This window comes from Coregonus lavaretus, assembly GCF_964263955.1.
Source record: "Coregonus lavaretus genome assembly, contig: HAP1_SCAFFOLD_5433, whole genome shotgun sequence".
Classification (NCBI taxonomy): domain Eukaryota; kingdom Metazoa; phylum Chordata; class Actinopteri; order Salmoniformes; family Salmonidae; genus Coregonus; species Coregonus lavaretus.
In genome coordinates this window covers 524-20,849 of record NW_028158064.1, presented here as the reverse complement: position 1 = coordinate 20,849, position 20,326 = coordinate 524, and the positions used below count along the sequence as shown (strand labels likewise).

General features: G+C 45.0%; 1 protein-coding gene across 3 annotated transcripts in view; it reads right to left on the bottom strand.

Moving 5' to 3' along the window:
• LOC311124454 (breast cancer anti-estrogen resistance protein 3 homolog) overlaps nucleotides 1-16,029 on the bottom strand; it is a 29,679-nt gene extending 13,650 nt beyond the window's left edge. The window contains exons 1-13 of one of the 3 annotated variants that reach the window (XM_084198599.1): nucleotides 15,789-16,029; nucleotides 12,226-12,265; nucleotides 11,517-11,633; nucleotides 10,593-10,736; nucleotides 10,308-10,488; nucleotides 9,830-9,956; nucleotides 9,386-9,471; nucleotides 9,075-9,197; nucleotides 8,289-8,442; nucleotides 6,217-6,391; nucleotides 2,482-2,643; nucleotides 2,248-2,363; nucleotides 1,948-2,119 (exon numbers count right to left, since the gene is read on the bottom strand). In XM_084198599.1, coding sequence (XP_084054725.1) covers nucleotides 1,948-2,119; nucleotides 2,248-2,363; nucleotides 2,482-2,643; nucleotides 6,217-6,391; nucleotides 8,289-8,442; nucleotides 9,075-9,197; nucleotides 9,386-9,471; nucleotides 9,830-9,956; nucleotides 10,308-10,488; nucleotides 10,593-10,736; nucleotides 11,517-11,612 — 1,536 coding nt within the window. In that variant the 5' untranslated portion in view covers nucleotides 11,613-11,633; nucleotides 12,226-12,265; nucleotides 15,789-16,029. Of the gene's footprint in view, nucleotides 1-1,947; nucleotides 2,120-2,247; nucleotides 2,364-2,481; nucleotides 2,644-6,216; nucleotides 6,392-8,288; nucleotides 8,443-9,074; nucleotides 9,198-9,385; nucleotides 9,472-9,829; nucleotides 9,957-10,307; nucleotides 10,489-10,592; nucleotides 10,737-10,914; nucleotides 10,990-11,516; nucleotides 11,634-12,225; nucleotides 12,266-15,788 lie in introns of those variants that run through there. The other 2 variants (XM_084198601.1, XM_084198600.1) reach the window with 2 other exon arrangements.
• Between the last annotated feature and the right edge of the window lie 4,297 nt (nucleotides 16,030-20,326).

The following is a 20,326-nucleotide window of genomic DNA, read 5'->3' as shown; positions in this document are numbered from 1 at the left end:
GCAACCTTGACTCATATCTAGGGTCTCTTTAGCGACCTTGACTCGTATCTAGGGTCTCTTTAGCGACCTTGACTCGTATCTAGGGTCTCTTTAGTGACCTTGACTCGTATCTAGGGTCTCTTTAGTGACCTTGACGTGTATCTAGGGTCTCCTTAGCAACCTTGACTCGTATCTAGGGTCTCTTTAGTGACCTTGACGTGTATCTAGGGTCTCTTTAGTGACCTTGACGTGTATCTAGGGTCTCTTTAGTGACCTTGATTCGTATCTAGGGTCTCTTTAGTGACCTTGACTCGTATCTAGGGTCTCTTTAGCGACCTTGACTCGTATCTAGGGTCTCCTTAGCGACCTTGACGTGTATCTAGGGTCTCCTTAGCGACCTTGACGTGTATCTAGGGTCTCTTTAGCGACCTTGACTCGTATCTAGGGTCTCTTTAGCGACCTTGACTCGTATCTAGGGTCTCCTTAGCGACCTTGACGTGTATCTAGGGTCTCCTTAGCGACCTTGACGTGTTTCTAGGGTCTCTTTAGCGACCTTGACTTGTATCTAGGGTCTCTTTAGCGACCTTGATGCGTATCTAGGGTCTCTTTAGCGACCTTGACTCGTATCTAGGGTCTCCTTAGCGACCTTGACGTGTATCTTGGGTCTCCTTAGCAACCTTGACTCGTATCTAGGGTCTCTTTAGCGACCTTGACTCGTATCTAGGGTCTCTTTAGCGACCTTGACTCGTATCTAGGGTCTCTTTAGTGACCTTGACTCGTATCTAGGGTCTCTTTAGTGACCTTGACGTGTATCTAGGGTCTCCTTAGCAACCTTGACTCGTATCTAGGGTCTCTTTAGTGACCTTGACGTGTATCTAGGGTCTCTTTAGTGACCTTGACATGTATCTAGGGTCTCTTTAGTGACCTTGATTCGTATCTAGGGTCTCTTTAGTGACCTTGACTCGTATCTAGGGTCTCTTTAGCGACCTTGACTCGTATCTAGGGTCTCCTTAGCGACCTTGACGTGTATCTAGGGTCTCCTTAGCGACCTTGACGTGTATCTAGGGTCTCTTTAGCGACCTTGACTCGTATCTAGGGTCTCTTTAGCGACCTTGACTCGTATCTAGGGTCTCCTTAGCGACCTTGACGTGTATCTAGGGTCTCCTTAGCGACCTTGACGTGTTTCTAGGGTCTCTTTAGCGACCTTGACTTGTATCTAGGGTCTCTTTAGCGACCTTGATGCGTATCTAGGGTCTCTTTAGCGACCTTGACTCGTATCTAGGGTCTCCTTAGCGACCTTGACGTGTATCTAGGGTCTCCTTAGCAACCTTGACTCGTATCTAGGGTCTCTTTAGCGACCTTGACTCGTATCTAGGGTCTCTTTAGCGACCTTGACTCGTATCTAGGGTCTCTTTAGTGACCTTGACTCGTATCTAGGGTCTCTTTAGTGACCTTGACGTGTATCTAGGGTCTCCTTAGCAACCTTGACTCGTATCTAGGGTCTCTTTAGTGACCTTGACGTGTATCTAGGGTCTCTTTAGTGACCTTGACGTGTATCTAGGGTCTCTTTAGTGACCTTGATTCGTATCTAGGGTCTCTTTAGTGACCTTGACTCGTATCTAGGGTCTCTTTAGCGACCTTGACTCGTATCTAGGGTCTCTTTAGCGACCTTGACTCGTATCTAGGGTCTCTTTAGTGACCTTGACTCGTATCTAGGGTCTCTTTAGTGACTTTGACGTGTATCTAGGGTCTCCTTAGCAACCTTGACTCGTATCTAGGGTCTCTTTAGCGACCTTGACTCGTATTTAGGGTCTCTTTAGCGACCTTGACTCGTATCTAGGGTCTCTTTAGCGACCTTGACGTGTATCTAGGGTCTCCTTAGCGACCTTGACTCGTATCTAGGGTCTCTTTAGCGACCTTGACTCGTATCTAGGGTCTTTTAAACAAAGCACAGTGTGTGTGTATTACCTGAGGCATCTCCAGTGCCTTCATGACGGCTGAGAATGCGTAGAGGTTGTGGGCGTGGTCTCTCAGGGCCTGGGCCAATAGGATGACTTTATGCAACACCGTGGCCCTCTGACCCACTGTCCCTGTACAGCCCAGGATATCTATGGCAACGCCCAGGGCTAGCAGGTGGTGCCTGACGCATACAGAAACACAGTTAGATGTTCATATTTGAGGCAGGTGTGTGTGTGTGTGTGTGTGTGTGTGTGTGTGTGTGTGTGTGTGTGTCTACCTGTGTGTGTGTGTGTGTGTGTGTGTGTGTACCTCTCCAGCAGGTCCCGTCTGAGCTGTTGTCCGTGAGACAGGGTGACCAGCTCCAGACCTGAGCCAACTCCCATCATCCTCCTCTGGTCCTCTGTCACACCCACGATACGAGCCACCTACACACAGACAGACGGACAGACAGTGTGTTTGTGTGAGAGAGAGAGTGTGTGTGTGTGTGTTTATAGTGCATAGGTGTCTACGTGTGTGTGTGTGTGTTTATAACTATGTGTTTACCTGGCAGTCGACACTGAGAATGTGCAGAGCGGTTGTCATGGCGTTGGAGCGTGTGAACAGTTCTTTGAGCGCCAGCAGAACGGTGGGATCTAGAGGTCTGTTATTTTCTGGTAGCAGGAGGGACTCAAACTGGTCCAGCCTGAAACACGACACCGTCTCCACCTGGTAACATGTTATTAGTATATTGATAACATGCTAATAACACGTTACTTCTCAAACTGGTCCAGTCTGAAACACGACACCGTCTCCACCTGGTAACATGTTATTAGTATATTGATAACATGCTAATAACACGTTACTTCTCAAACTGGTCCAGCCTGAAACACGACACCGTCTCCACCTGGTAACATGTTATTAGTATATTGATAACATGCTAATAACACGTTACTTCTCAAACTGGTCCAGTCTGAAACACGACACCGTCTCCACCTGGTAACATGTTATTAGTATATTGATAACATGCTAATAACACGTTACTTCTCAAACTGGTCCAGCCTGAAACACGACACCGTCTCCACCTGGTAACATGTTATTAGTATATTGATAACATGCTAATAACACGTTACTTCTCAAACTGGTCCAGCCTGAAACACGACACCGTCTCCACCTGGTAACATGTTATTAGTATATTGATAACATGCTAATAACACGTTACTTCTCAAACTGGTCCAGCCTGAAACACGACACCGTCTCCACCTGGTAACATGTTATTAGTATATTGATAACATGCTAATAACACGTTACTTCTCAAACTGGTCCAATCTGAAACACGACACCGTCTCCACCTGGTAACATGTTATTAGTATATTGATAACATGCTAATAACACGTTACTTCTCAAACTGATCCAGCCTGAAACACGACACCGTCTCCACCTGGTAACATGTTATTAGTATATTGATAACATGCTAATAACACGTTACTTCTCAAACTGGTCCAGTCTGAAACACGACACCGTCTCCACCTGGTAACATGTTATTAGTATATTGATAACATGCTAATAACACGTTACTTCTCAAACTGGTCCAGCCTGAAACACGACACCGTCTCCACCTGGTAACATGTTATTAGTATATTGATAACATGCTAATAACACATTACTTCTCAAACTGGTCCAGTCTGAAACACGACACCGTCTCCACCTGGTAACATGTTATTAGTATATTGATAACATGCTAATAACACGTTACTTCTCAAACTGGTCCAGTCTGAAACACGACACCGTCTCCACCTGGTAACATGTTATTAGTATATTGATAACATGCTAATAACACGTTACTTCTCAAACTGGTCCAGCCTGAAACACGACACCGTCTCCACCTGGTAACATGTTATTAGTATATTGATAACATGCTAATAACATGTTACTTCTCAAACTGGTCCAGTCTGAAACACGACACCGTCTCCACCTGGTAACATGTTATTAGTATATTGATAACATGCTAATAACACGTTACTTCTCAAACTGGTCCAGTCTGAAACACGACACCGTCTCCACCTGGTAACATGTTATTAGTATATTGATAACATGCTAATAACACGTTACTTCTCAAACTGGTCCAGTCTGCAACACGACACCGTCTCCACCTGGTAACATGTTATTAGTATATTGATAACATGCTAATAACACGTTACTTCTCAAACTGGTCCAGCCTGAAACACGACACCGTCTCCACCTGGTAACATGTTATTAGTATATTGATAACATGCTAATAACACGTTACTTCTCAAACTGGTCCAGTCTGAAACACGACACCGTCTCCACCTGGTAACATGTTATTAGTATATTGATAACATGCTAATAACACGTTACTTCTCAAACTGGTCCAGTCTGAAACACGACACCGTCTCCACCTGGTAACATGTTATTAGTATATTGATAACATGCTAATAACACGTTACTTCTCAAACTGGTCCAGTCTGAAACACGACACCGTCTCCACCTGGTAACATGTTATTAGTATATTGATAACATGCTAATAACATGTTACTTCTCAAACTGGTCCAGTCTGAAACACGACACCGTCTCCACCTGGTAACATGTTATTAGTATATTGATAACATGCTAATAACATGTTACTTCTCAAACTGGTCCAGCCTGAAACACGACACCGTCTCCACCTGGTAACATGTTATTAGTATATTGATAACATGCTAATAACACGTTACTTCTCAAACTGGTCCAGTCTGAAACACGACACCGTCTCCACCTGGTAACATGTTATTAGTATATTGATAACATGCTAATAACACATTACTTCTCAAACTGGTCCAGCCTGAAACACGACACCGTCTCCACCTGGTAACATGTTATTAGTATATTGATAACATGCTAATAACACGTTACTTCTCAAACTGGTCCAGTCTGAAACACGACACCGTCTCCACCTGGTAACATGTTATTAGTATATTGATAACATGCTAATAACACATTACTTCTCAAACTGGTCCAGTCTGAAACACGACACCGTCTCCACCTGGTAACATGTTAATAACACGTTACTTCTCAAACTGGTCCAGCCTGAAACACGACACCGTCTCCACCTGGTAACATGTTATTAGTATATTGATAACATGTTAATAACACATTACTTCTCAAACTGGTCCAGTCTGCAACACGACACCGTCTCCACCTGGTAACATGTTATTAGTATATTGATAACATGCTAATAACACGTTACTTCTCAAACTGGTCCAGTCTGAAACACGACACCGTCTCCACCTGGTAACATGTTATTAGTATATTGATAACATGCTAATAACACATTACTTCTCAAACTGGTCCAGCCTGAAACACGACACCGTCTCCACCTGGTAACATGTTATTAGTATATTGATAACATGCTAATAACACGTTACTTCTCAAACTGGTCCAGTCTGAAACACGACACCGTCTCCACCTGGTAACATGTTATTAGTATATTGATAACATGCTAATAACACATTACTTCTCAAACTGGTCCAGTCTGAAACACGACACCGTCTCCACCTGGTAACATGTTAATAACACGTTACTTCTCAAACTGGTCCAGCCTGAAACACGACACCGTCTCCACCTGGTAACATGTTATTAGTATATTGATAACATGCTAATAACACGTTACTTCTCAAACTGGTCCAGTCTGAAACACGACACCGTCTCCACCTGGTAACATGTTATTAGTATATTGATAACATGCTAATAACACGTTACTTCTCAAACTGGTCCAGTCTGAAACACGACACCGTCTCCACCTGGTAACATGTTATTAGTATATTGATAACATGCTAATAACACATTACTTCTCAAACTGGTCCAGTCTGAAACACGACACCGTCTCCACCTGGTAACATGTTATTAGTATATTGATAACATGCTAATAACACGTTACTTCTCAAACTGGTCCAGTCTGAAACACGACACCGTCTCCACCTGGTAACATGTTATTAGTATATTGATAACATGCTAATAACATGTTACTTCTCAAACTGGTCCAGTCTGCAACACGACACCGTCTCCACCTGGTAACAGCCTGGTAGTAACATGTCTGTATAACTACTACATATGGTTTGTTATTGTGTGGTAGCAGGATTAGATTACATTACATTAGATTAGAGTTCATAGTCTGTTATTCACCCAAATGTAGTCAAACTGAGCTAAAAAACATCAACTACATCAAAGACATCACAATGTTGTTCAATAAACATGAATAGAATCCCCTACATTGTAAATCAAATTAAATAAACAACAACGAACCTGCGGCCTCTGAAAGTGTGAATCCTCCTCTTCCTCCTGGGCCTGTCCGTCAAACGGTAACCCAGGCAACTCCCCGCTTTTCTGTGCCTCCAGGAAGTTGAAGGATGTCTCAGTGAGACGGGCTCTGCTCTGCCACTTCTCCTCCGCACGCAGCCTGTCCACGTGGCCACGCTTTCTGACAGGAAACACACATTAACAGACGTATATATACAGGTCCATAATGACACTCTTGAGGAAGATGAGCAGAAAACACTGTATCCAATAAATAATACAGATACTCAGCTATATTGCAAAAAAAATATATACAATTATATTCCTTTATACTAGTACAATTGCTCAGATAAATAGCTTTTGTTTAACAAATAATAAAAATAATAAAAAGATAGGGGTCAACATTATTGGCATCCCTGTTTTAAGTACTCTAGCGCCCTCATCTTGTGAGGATAAGGTCACTGAGCCTTTTTCTAAAATGTTTTATGAGATGGGACAACACATTGGGAGGGATCTTAGACCATTCCTCCATGCAGAATCTTTCCAGGTCCTTCATATACTTTGTCTGCGCTTATGGACTGCTGCTTCCTCAAATCAAACCACAGGTTTTCAATGGGGTTCAAGTCCGGAGACTGAGATGGCCATTGCAAAATGTTGATTTTGTGGTTAATTAACCATTTCCTTGTGGATTTTGATTAGTGCTTGGGATTAATTTCTTGCTGGAAGATCCACTTGCGGCCAAATGTAGGCCTCCTGCCAGAGGCAACCAGGTTTTGGGGGTAAAATGGATTTGGCTTGGATTTGGCTTCACACCAATCACGTCACATCAAGCAAAGCGTAATTGACAGAAAGAAACTTGAATTGTTGCTTCTCGCTGTGTTGTTATCCTCTGGTGGCTAGCTAGCTAAAATTGTCCCTTTCCTAAATTAGCCATGGATGAAGATAAGAATTTGGACTTGTGGTCTTCCTTAATTCTCCTTACTGGCCAATGATTCTAATAGCGATTCTGATCCGACCATAAATTCACACATTGTGCCTCTGGTCTGAGAGATGGAAGTTCAATATGTAGCTAGATGTAGACGGCTTACGTTGGACTGGTCGAAATTGTTTTTGCCATCTTTTAGTTGTCACTGTATTAAACTAAGCATAGGTGATTTGATGATGTTGAAATGTTGAAGTTGAAATGGTGCTGGAATAGTGGAGGGAGGCAGCTCCTGTTTTCTTTGTGACTTGCGGTATCTCTCTGTAGTTCTAAATCAATAGCTGTTTAGTAGTCCAAAAATGTCCGAAATATTAACTTGATTGATCATACTGTAGGTCACGTACATTTTTGTTACATGCAATAATGCTTTATGGACTTCACCAGACAGAGGTTGCTCTCCGGTTTTGGGATGAAACAAAGGTGTGGTTGAATTTATTCTGCCACTGTGTCTTCTTATTGTCTCGGCCTTTAGGCCTATATATCACGGTGGCAAGGCATATGAACTAACAGGTTATAGAGCAAACAACGCAATTATCACAACACATACTGTAGGTTGTAATATGGCATTTATTTTCTCCAGGCTTGGCTTCCCCAGTGATTTTACCCATGCACCGTTACTGAGTATACAGTTTGAAGTTACTGAAATGTATCAGAAAGTTATTGGGAAGTTCAGAAGATTACCAGGCTATAATTTGCTATGATCTTATGTGTAGGAAAGAACATGATCATTGATGATGTTCTTTTTTTCCCCCAGTCTGAATTAGTGCCTGGTCTTCCTCACTCTGTTCTAATGAGGCTTGTGGGCATCGTAGAAGGAAACGTGTTCCTGAACGTCTTCTCTTTCAGCGATGGGGTCATAATATTTCGTAGCTTAAACCATTGAAAAGATAGAGCTACATTTGTAGGAAGAAAACAGAAACCATCTGATTATTACAACCGCATCTAACGGCTACCGGAGGTTACTGACGTAACCCTGGTTATATGAACCAAACGCCATTTAAAAAAAAAAAAATTCAGAGTTTCTCTCTCGACCCCATTTTCAAAATCAGTCGCGACCCCTAGTTTGGGAAAACGCTGTAGACCAATGGTTTCTTCTTACTTTGATTCAGGCACCTGGATGACCAGCTCGTCATAGGGGTCGTCACAGTGACGGTTGGGAGGAGTCCCGGGAAAGAGGACGGAGACTCTGAAAGGTTTGGGCGGGGCTCGGGGGTGCAGCTGTCCGTCAGAACCTCGCTGCGTCACACCTCCACCTGGGGACCACAGGGGGGTTACAGAAAGGGTGTGTGTGTGTTACCTGTGTGTGTGTGTGTGTGTGTGTGTGTGTGTGTGTGTGGTGTGTTACCTGGGTGTGAGGGCAGTGTGTGTGTTACCTGTGTGTGTGTGTGTGTGTGTGGTGTGTTACCTGGGTGTGTGTGTGTGTGTGGTTTGTTACCTGGGTGTGTGTGTGTGTGTGGTGTGTTACCTGGGTGTGTGTGTGTGTGTGGTGTGTTACCTGTGTGTGTGTGGTGTGTTACCTGTGTGTATGTGTGTGTGTGTGTGTGTGTGTGTGTGTGTGTGTGGTGTGTTACCTGGGTGTGTGTGTGTGTGTGTGGTGTGTGTGTGTGTGTGGTGTGTTACCTGGGTGTGTGTGTGTGTGTGGTGTGTTACCTGGGTGTGTGTGTGTGTGGTGTGTTACCTGGGTGTGTGTGTGTGTGTGGTGTGTTACCTGGGTGTGTGTGTGTGTGTGGTGTGTTACCTGGGTGTGAGGGATGTGTGTGGTGTGTTACCTGGGTGTGTGTGTGTGTGGTGTGTTACCTGGGTGGGTGTGTGTGTGTGGTGTGTTACCTGGGTGTGTGTGTGTGTGTGTGTGTGTGTGTGTGTGTGTGTGTGTGTGGTGTGTTACCAGGGTGTGAGGGCTGTGTGTGTCTGAGGGCTGAGGGGCTGAGCAGGGGTTCACTACCCGTTCGGAACACTGGGGAAATGGGGGCGGGGCCTACAGCCTCTGATTGACAGCTATGAGGCGCACCTGGAGGGAGAGGAGAGAGAGAGGTTTGTGTGTGTTACCTGAGCAGAGGTGGGAACGAGTGTGTGTGTATCTGTGTGTGTGTTACCTGAGCAGAGGTGGGAATGAGTGTGTGTGTGTGTGTATCTGTGTGTGTGTATCTGTGTGTGTGTGTTTGTGTATCTGTGTGTGTGTGTGTATGTGTATGTTACCTGTGCGTAGGTTGCTTTCGGACTGTGCTGATTGGATCGAGGGTCTTCTGCCCAGATTCTCCAGGTTGGCTGGCTGACTCCCACTCCTGAGAAACACACACGCACACACACACACACATACACACACACACACACACACACACACACACACACACACACACACACACACACACACACTGTAACTATACCAAACACAACACAAAACAGTATCTTTGAGTGTGTAGTTTTCTGTGTGTGTGTGTGTGTGTGTGTGTGTGTGTGTGTGTGTGTGTGTGTGTGTGTGTATGTATGTGTGTGTGTGTGTGTGTGTATATGTCTGTGTGTGTGTATGTGTGAATTTGTAAGTCGCTCTGGATAAGAGCGTCTGCTAAATGATGTAAATGTAAATGTGTGTGTATGTGTATGTGTGTGTGTGTGTGTGTGTGTGTATGTGTGTAAAGCCACCTGAGCAGTGTGTTAGTGACATGTAGTGTGTCCATGTGTGATGAGTTGAAGCTGAGTCTCTTGCTGCGGTCTGGCCGTAATTCCACGCCCACCCTGTGGAGGGCGCTGTTGCTGGAGCTGCTGCTGTCTAGAGGGGGAAGAAAATCATATCTACGCCTGAGTTGGTGAGACGCAAGCCTCCGGGAACACAACACTTAATAATGTAGCTCCACACCGTTTGTCGTTTCGGCGCAGTTCATTAATTAATAACCAATGTTTTGACAGACCGACAGTGTGTGGTCCAGTGGTTTAGTGCCGCGGACTGTCGGCAAACATGTACAGTTTAGGTTACCAGAGTCTGCGTGGGTTCGAACACAACCCACTGCCTCTCTGAGGAATAAACTCCTCTACTTTTCCTGCACCTCAATGGAATAAAACAAATATTTCAACACATAGACTGCGACAGTGTGTTCTATCTACGTCATCTGTAGGTTCTTACGGGTCCGCTCTGCCTGGCGCTCACTGATGACACGTATAGGCAGGGTGCGTGTGATTGGGTGAAAGACCACGGCGCCAGAGGCCTGGGAGACGGGATGCCGTCCACCCACGTGGAAACGCACCAGGGCGGGAATGTTGTCGAAACGATCCCCTTCAAACTGGAACAGCTCGCGGGAATAACCCTGGAGGACACACATCATGATAACACACGCAGATGGACACACGTCAAACCAGTCCCCCTCAAACTGAAACAGAACAGCACACACACACAAACACATACACACACCTTCTTGGGCCGAAGGACCACCCTAATGATCTTGAAGTGCATGGGCTCGTCCTTCCAATAGCAACTCAGGACATAGTCACCGGAGGAGGAGCCTGAGTCACGAACCAGGAAGTCACCATCTCTCTCCAGCAGAGCCTCTGCCCCCTAGAGAGCGAGAGAGAGAGAGAGAGATAGTGTGAGAGAGAGAATGTGAGAGAGTGTGTACCTCCTGTGTATAGGTCCATGGGACCAGGTGTGTGTGTACCTCCTGTGTATAGGTCCATGGTACCAGGTGTGTGTGTACCTCCTGTGTATAGGTCCATGGTACCAGGTGTGTGTGCACCTCTCTGTGTATAGGTCCATGGTACCAGGTGTGTGTGCACCTCTCTGTGTATAGGTCCATGGTACCAGGTGTGTGTGTACCTCCTGTGTATTGGTCCATGGTACCAGGTGTGTGTGTGTACCTCCTGTGTATTGGTCTATGGTACCAGGTGTGTGTGTGTACCTCTCTGTGTATAGGTCCATGGTACCAGGTGTGTGTTTACCTCTCTGTGTATAGGTCCATGGTACCAGGTGTGTGTTTACCTCTCTGTGTATAGGTCCATGGTACCAGGTGTGTGTGTACCTCTCTGTGTATAGGTCCATGGTACCAGGTGTGTGTGTACCTCTCTGTGTATAGGTCCATGGTACCAGGTGTGTGTGTACCTCTCTGTGTATAGGTCCATGGTACCAGGTGTGTGTGTACCTCTCTGTGTATAGGTCCATGGTACCAGGTGTGTGTGTACCTCTCTGTGTATAGGTCCATGGTACCAGGTGTGTGTTTACCTCTCTGTGTATAGGTCCATGGTACCAGGTGTGTGTGTACCTCTCTGTGTATAGGTCCATGGTACCAGGTGTGTGTTTACCTCTCTGTGTATAGGTCCATGGTACCAGGTGTGTGTTTACCTCTCTGTGTATAGGTCCATGGTACCAGGCGTGACTCCTCAGGTCATCAGCAGACAGCTTCAGTTCCTCCTCCAACTCCTTCTTCAGAGAGTCCATCTCCCTGCTACCTCCAAACACCTATACAACATTACAACAACCTTAGACTAAAATCCATCCCCCTGCGACCCCCCCCCCCCCCAAACACCTATACAACGTTACAACAACATTACAACAACCTTAGACTAAAATCCATCCCCCTGCGACCCCCCCCCCAAACACCTATACAACATTACAACAACATTACAACAACCTTAGACTAAAATCCATCCCCCTGCTACCTCCAAACACCTATACAACATTACAACAACATTACAACAACCTTAGACTAAAATCCATCCCCCTGCGACCCCCCCAAACACCTATACAACGTTACAACAACGTTACAACAACATTACAACAACCTTAAACTGACATCCATCTCCCTGCGACCCCCACACCCCTGCACAACATTACAACAAGAATAACCTTACTGCAACTTTAAACAAATGGTATTACATTACTGAAAAACATTGAATTAACTGAAACTTTACTGAAAAAAACACAGGCTTGCAAACATAATGTTTTGGTGTGTGTGTGTGTGTGTCTGTGTGTGTGTGTGTGTGTGTGTGTGTGTGTGTGTGTGTGTGTGTGTGTGTGTGTGTGTGTGTGTGTGTGTGTGTGTGTGTGTTACCTTCAGCTGACTCAGGTATGCAGTGACACTCCTCCTCTTACTGAAAGACAAAAATAACACATTTGCCAATGTGGACTTTCTCTGTCTCTCACATCCTCCTCTCTCTGTCTGTCTCTCACATCCTCCTCTCTCTGTCTCTCACATCCTCCTCTCTGTCTGTCTGTCTCTCACATCCTCCTCTCTCTGTCTGTCTCTCACATCCTCCTCTCTCTCTCTGTCTCTCACATCCTCCTCTCTCTGTCTGTCTCTCACATCCTCCTTTCTCTGTCTGTCTCTCACATCCTCCTTTCTCTGTCTGTCTCTCACATCCTCCTCTCTCTGTCTGTCTCTCACATCCTCCTTTCTCTGTCTGTCTCTCACATCCTCCTTTCTCTGTCTGTCTCTCACATCCTCCTCTCTCTGTCTGTCTCTCCCATCCTCCTCTCTCTGTCTGTCTCTCACATCCTCCTCTCTCTGTCTGTCTCTCACATCCTCCTTTCTCTGTCTGTCTCTCACATCCTCCTCTCTCTGTCTGTCTCTCACATCCTCCTTTCTCTGTCTGTCTCTCACATCCTCCTCTCTCTGTCTGTCTCTCACATACTCCTCTCTGTCTGTCTCTCACATCCTCCTCTCTCTGTCTGTCTCTCACATACTCCTCTCTGTCTGTCTCTCACATACTCCTCTCTGTCTGTCTCTCACATCCTCCTCTCTCTGTCTGTCTCTCACATACTCCTCTCTGTCTGTCTCTCACATACTCCTCTCTGTCTGTCTCTCACATACTCCTCTCTCTATCTGTCTCTCACTCCTCCTCTCTCTGTCTGACTCTCACATCCTTCTCTCTCTCTCTGTCTCTCACATCCTCCTTTCTCTGTCTGTCTCTCACATACTCCTCTCTCTGTCTGTCTCTCACATCCTCCTCTCTCTGTCTGTCTCTCACATACTCCTCTCTCTGTCTGTCTCTCACATCCTCCTCTCTCTGTCTGTCTCTCACATCCTCCTCTCTCTGTCTGTCTCTCACATCCTCCTTTCTCTGTCTGTCTCTCACATACTCCTCTCTCTATCTGTCTCTCACATACTCCTCTCTCTGTCTGTCTCTCACATACTCCTCTCTCTGTCTGTCTCTCACATACTCCTCTCTCTGTCTGTCTCTCACATACTCCTCTCTCTGTCTGTCTCTCACATACTCCTCTCTCTGTCTGTCTCTCACATACTCCTCTCTCTGTCTGTCTTTCACATACTCCTCTCTCTGTCTGTCTCTCACATACTCCTCTCTCTGTCTGTCTCTCACATACTCCTCTCTCTGTCTGTCTCTCACATACTCCTCTCTCTGTCTGTCTCTCACATACTCCTCTCTCTGTCTGTCTCTCACATACTCCTCTCTCTGTCTGTCTCTCACATACTCCTCTCTCTGTCTGTCTCTCACATACTCCTCTCTCTGTCTGTCTCTCACATACTCCTCTCTCTGTCTGTCTCTCACATACTCCTCTCTCTGTTTGTCTCTCACATCCTCCTCTCTCTGTCTGTCTCTCACATACTCCTCTCTCTGTTTGTCTCTCACATACTCCTCTCTCTGTCTGTCTCTCACATACTCCTCTGTCTGTCTGTCTCTCTCTCTCCTTCTCTTTACTAAAGACTGTGTTTGACCCTTTTGTTTAAAGCCTTGCCAAACACCTGCCCTCGCCGTCGTTAAGAGAACTGCGGGAAAACACGCTAGCTAGCTACCATTGTCGCCCCCCGCCCCTTCTTCTGCGGGGTATATCGGCAGCGGGCATTCAACGTTATTATGCCTTAACGCCACCTACTGTACTGGAGTGCCCCGCCTCCCGCCGGTCCTGCTTCAACATGGACCAATAGAAGTATAAAGAGGAATGCCCACATGCAGGAACGGCACGAATAGCAGGCTGCAATTGCACCCTTCTCTCGCCAGGTGTCAACCTGCTCCCTCCCTCCCGCCACGCCCCCTTAAGTTCCATAGGACATCATCAATCAAATCGGATTAATGTGTGATAAGATCTGTCAAAGGTTGTTGACTTGTTTTTTTTATATCTGCGAGGCGTTGCCGTTATAGGTCACATAGGTTTTGAAGGAGAAAATCAGAATGTCTAAGCAGAAAGCAAGTGAGTAGTGTTCGGACCAGCTGAGTCCCGCGGTGACGCGCACAGGATAAAGAGAGATCCCTGTCAATGACACACTCGGGAGCGCACACGGGATGGAGGCCGCTGTCAAAAATTAACCGGCCCAAGGTTAACTAGGCTATGTGTATTCACTGCACCGGCCCAAGGTTAACTAGGCTATGTGTGTTCACTGCACCGGCCCAAGGTTAACTAGGCTATGTGTGTTCACTGCGCGAAGAGGAGATGTCTGTCTTTCCGTCTTTGAATAGCCATTTCCCGTTTCCTTAGAGTTCCAACACCCCTGCAGCCTGACCGTTCTGCTGCATCCCAACTGGACGCACAAGACATTACCGGCCTGTGTGTTTGGGACCAGCGGAATGGACAGGGGGGATGTGGTTGCCATGGGGATGCGTATTAACCTCTTTCTGATGTTCCACTTGGACTTTTAAACACGTATCTAGGATCCGTTTAAATCATTCCCTTAGCAGTAGAAACAATAAAACAAGTGTCCTCCCCGCCCCTGGCTTGGTGAAAAGCTGATGGATGACGCTGGAACCACTCAAATTCATAGACAGAGCTATGAATGCAAGGACTGACCATCCATGATATCAAAGTGATAGTTTTAACTATGTTATGAGGCTATATAGTGTTTATTTACATTTTCTTAGTTTACAAACGTTGGAGTGAAACAAGCTTATATTTTGGGTTCTGATGGGGTACGACACTTGAACTATGCTCATGATGCATTTATATATTCTTCAAGAATCAATGGGTACATATCATTCATTCATAAGTCCAAAAACGGATGCACCAACTGCTTTGTCCCTTTAAATCACAAACTTTACAATGGAGAACCCCCCCCCATATGGCAATGCACCTACACAGGCCTACAATAACCTAAGCAGACTATTATATTTGTAGGCCTATCGAACTAGTTTGTTGAACAAAAGTGGGTGAGAGTTAGTCCATTAAGCCTACTGTGTGTCAGTCGGTCCGAGGAGGGGCGTTGTCCCGTATTTTGACTACAGTAGGCTAGTTTTCTACCCGGGCAGCCCCATGTCGCAAACCCGCCCTTATACACCGGAAATGAGTGTGAGACATTACAAAACATCTGTCCTGTACCAGGGAATATGTCTTATCATGTCTTGTCGCAATGACAACTGATTTGCTCAACTACAGGTGAGTAATAGCCTACCTGTATGTGCAACTGACATTAGTCTCGATTGTTACAGTTGGTAGGCTAGGTCTATTGTTTGTCTTGTCCTCCGTTTTCAATAAACAACGATTATATTATTATATAAAAATCAGTTGTTCAACATCTGGTTCTAGGCTAGGCTTTCGCAACACTACCAATCACAAGCATTCAGCTGCAACAAGAAACGTAACGCCCATTACTCCAAAAGTCACAGAACTACATGTAGATAACTTTAGCCTACTACATTTTTTACAAATAATATTGACAACCCTTACCTGCGAGATCTCGAGTACTGGCAAAAGTCTCTCAAATTCGGACGGACATTTTTTTTTCGGGCCAGTTGCCGCAAGCAGAGATCCAAAGTTCACACCACCGCACGCACTCTCACAACACACACAACCCAAACTACAACGCGAGGAAGTATCCCTCTCCCGTGCCTCCAGTTTTTCGCTGTGTGTGTGTGTTTCTGATGAGTCCTCACACGTTTCCTGACTTATCTCTCCCGTTCCTCCCCTCCCTGACACTGTAACAGCGCTGTCTCCAACATTCCTCGGATTCCCCCCCCCCCTCCCCCCCCACACACACACACACACACACCTGTAAATCCAGGTTAATTCCACACGCCTGCTGATTCCAACCCAAATCCCTTCTATTAGTTAGGTCTGTCAGCACCATGTCAGTTGTTAGTGAATGGACTAGAACAGTAGACAGACAGACAGACAGACAGACAGACAGACAGACAGACAGACAGACAGACAGTTGTTAGTGAATGGACTAGAACAGTAGACAGACAGACAGACAGACAGACAGACAGACTGTTGTTAGTGAATGGACTAGAACAGTAGACAGACAGACAGACAGACAGACAGACTGTTGTTAGTGAATGGACTAGAACAGTAGACAGACAGACAGACAGACAAAGAGACAGACAGACAGACAGACTGTTGTTAGTGAATGGACTAGAACAGTAGACAGACAGACAGACAGACAGACAGACAGACAGACTGTTGTTAGTGAATGGACTAGAACAGTAGACAGACAGACAGACAGACAGACAGACAGACAGACAGACAGACAGACAGACAGACAGACAGACAGACAGACAGACAGACAGACAGACAGACAGACAGACAGACAGACAAAGAGACAGACAGACAGACATTTGTTAGTGAATGGACTAGAACAGTAGACAGACAGACAGACAGACAGACAGACAGACAGACAGACAGACAGACAGACAGACAGACAGACTGTTGTTAGTGAATGGACTAGAACAGTAGACAGACAGACAGACCGACAGACAGACAGACAGACAGACAGACAGACAGACAGACAGACAGACAGACAGACAGACAGACAGACAGACAGACAGACAGACTGTTGTTAGTGAATGGACTAGAACAGTAGACAGACAGACAGACAGACAGACAGACAGACAGACAGACAGACAGACAGACAGACAGACAGACAGACAGACAGACAGACTGTTGTTAGTGAATGGACTAGAACAGTAGACAGACAGACAGACAGACTGTTGTTAGTGAATGGACTAGAACAGTAGACAGACAGACATAATCTCGTTTTATTATCCTGACAGGAGGTTATGGCTCAATGGTCCTGTACTCACACACTGTTCTCTCCAGGGCAATACCATTATACCCAGGCGGGGGGTGGAACACACACACGGATGTAGACACATACGCAAACACACACAGATGTGCACACGCATACAGACTTGCACGCACGCACACACACACACACACTCAGGGTCAAGAGCTACACTTCACCAGGTTGTTACTGATTTATGAAAGTGGAGCCAGGGAAAGTTATCTCTCTCTCCCTCTCTCTCTCTCTCAGAGAATTTCAGCTGCGTGTTGTTCCTCCTGTGAAGTTTAACAGCTGAACCGACAGGCCCAGACTTGACTGACATGAAGACGACAAGGATGTTTGGTTGTTATTTGCATCTGGCAAGAAATATTATGCAGCCTGTTTATCTCTAGTCTAGCTCTGAATGGCTGTCCATGGTAGAGACAGTATGCAGCCTGTTTATCTCTAGTCTAGCTGTGAATGGCTGTCCATGGTAGAGAGTCTTCTTTATACCTGAGTAGAATAACTTTGCTTTGTTTTGCACAACTGAAATGCAAAGTCATTTACGTGGTAAAAAATGTCCGTCCAAACTTGAGAGATTGTTGCGAGGAGTTGAGGTCTGAGAAAAGAACTGTGAAAATCCCATATACAGTGCCGTCAGAAAGTATTCATACCGTTTGACTTATTCCACATTTTGTTGTGTTACAGCCTGAATTCAAAATGGATTAAAAGAAAAACTCACCCATCATAATGACAGTGATGTTTAAAAAAAAATGTTGTGCTAATTTATTGAATAAAATACAGAAATATCTCATTTACATAAGTATTCACACCCCTGAGTCAATACATGTTAGAATCACCTTTGTCAGCGATTACATCTGTGAGCCTTTCTGGGTAAGTCTCTAAGAGCTTTCCACATCTGGATTGTATAATATTTGCAGATTGTTCTTTTAATAATTCTTTAAACTCTGTCAAGCTGGTTGTTGATCCTTGCTAGACAGCCATGTTTAAGTCTTGCCATAGATTATCAAGACGATTTAAGTCCAAACTGTAACTAGGCCACTCAGAAACATTCAATGTCATATAGGTAAGCAACTCCACTGTATATTTGGCCTTGTGTTTTAGGTTATTGTCCTGCTGAAAGGTGAATTTGTCTGCCAGTGTCTGTTGGAAAGCAGACTGAACCAGGTTTTCCTCTAGGATTTTGCCTGTACTTAGCTCTATTCCATTTCTTTTTATCCTATAACATTCCTTAGTCCTTGCCGATGACAAGCATACCCATAACATGATGCAGCCACCGCCATGTTTGAAAATAAGAGTGGTACTCAGTGATGTGTTGTGTTGAATTTGCCCCAAACATAACGCTTTGTATTCAGGACCTTTTTTTGCAGTTTTACTTTAGTGCCTTACTGCAAACAGGATGCATATTTTGGACTATTTATATTCTGTACAAGCTTCCTTCTTTTCACTCTGTCATTTAGGTTAGTATTGTTGAGTTACTACAATGTTGTTGATCCATCCTCAATGTTCTCCTATCACAGCCATTAAACTCTGTAACTGTTTTAAAGTCACAATTGGCCTCATGGTGAAATCTCTGAGCGGTTTCCTTCCTCTCCTGGAAACAAGTTAGGAAGGATGCTTGTATCTTTGTAGTAACTGGGTGTATTGATACACCATCCAAAGTGGAATTAATGACTTCACCATGCTCAAAGGGATATTCAATGTCTACTTTTTTTAATTTTTACCCATCTACCAATAGGTGCCCTTCTTTGCGAGGCATTGGAAAACCTCTCTGGTCTTTGTGGTTCAATCTGTGTTTGAAATTCACTGCTCGACTGAGGGACCTTACAGATAATTGTATGTGTGGGGTACAGAGATGAGGCAGTCATTCAAAAATCATGTTAAACACTAATATTGCACACAGAGTGAGTCCATGCAACTTATTATGTGACTTGTTAAGCACATATTTACTCCTGAACTTATTTAGTCTTGCCATAACAAAGGGGTTGAATACTTATTGACTCAAGACATTTCAGTTTCATTTTTAAGTTAGTACAACATTTGAAAAAACATAATTCCACTTTGACATTATGGGGTATTAATACATTTTAATTCAGTCTAACACAACAAAATGTGGAACAAGTCAAGGTGTGTGAATAATCATTTCTGAAGGCATTGTAACAAACATGTAGGGTTTAATAATATGAGGTAAACAAACAACTATGAGAAGACAGACAGACAGACAGACAGACACAGAGAGAGAGAGAGAGAGAGAGAGAGAGAGAGACAGACAGACAGACAGGACAGACAGACAGACAGACAGACAGACAGACAGACAGACAGACACAGAGAGAGAGAGACAGACAGGACAGACAGGACAGACAGGACAGACAGGACAGACAGACAGACAGACAGACAGACAGACAGACAGACAGACAGAGAGAGAGACAGATAGGACAGACAGACAGATAGGACAGACAGATAGGACAGACAGACAGACAGACAGACAGATAGGACAGACAGGACAGACAGACACCTAGACGTACACATAGTCCCTGCTCCATTCATTACTGTTCTGTTGACACACTCCTGTTTAAAGGGCTGTGTTTATGACGGTGAGGTTAATGATAAACCACACACACACACACTTGCACACAGACACACACACACACACACCCTCCAACCCTCCCACACACACACACCCTCCAACCCTCCCAGTCTGTTGATATGAAAGTGTATAATCCCATTTCTGTACCTGCGTTTCCTTGTCTGTCCGTGGTCCTGCTTGGGGGTGTGTCCCTGGCTCAGCCCCTCCTCCAGTGGGTGGAGCTGTGAACAGGAGGCGGAGACTGTGACCTTGCGTCGAAGGCGGGGCAGAACACTCTGACGGAACAGATCCTTCCTGGGTTTCACCTATAGAGCCAGAACAGAAAAAATGAACGTAGAGCCATTGGAGAGACTGTGCAGACAATATGAGCAACCTGATCCAGGGGTTATATTAACTTCTATTGACTGGGAAGAGTTCTATTCATCTTGTAGACAATATGAGAAACCTGATCCAGGGGTGATATTCACTTCTATTGACTGGGAAGAGTTCTATTCATCTTGTAGACAATATGAGCAACCTAATCCAGGGGTGATATTCACTTATATTGACTGGGAAGAGTTCTATTCATCTTCTAGAGATTCTACTGATTGATGCCGTAGATTAATTATTTCTCATCTC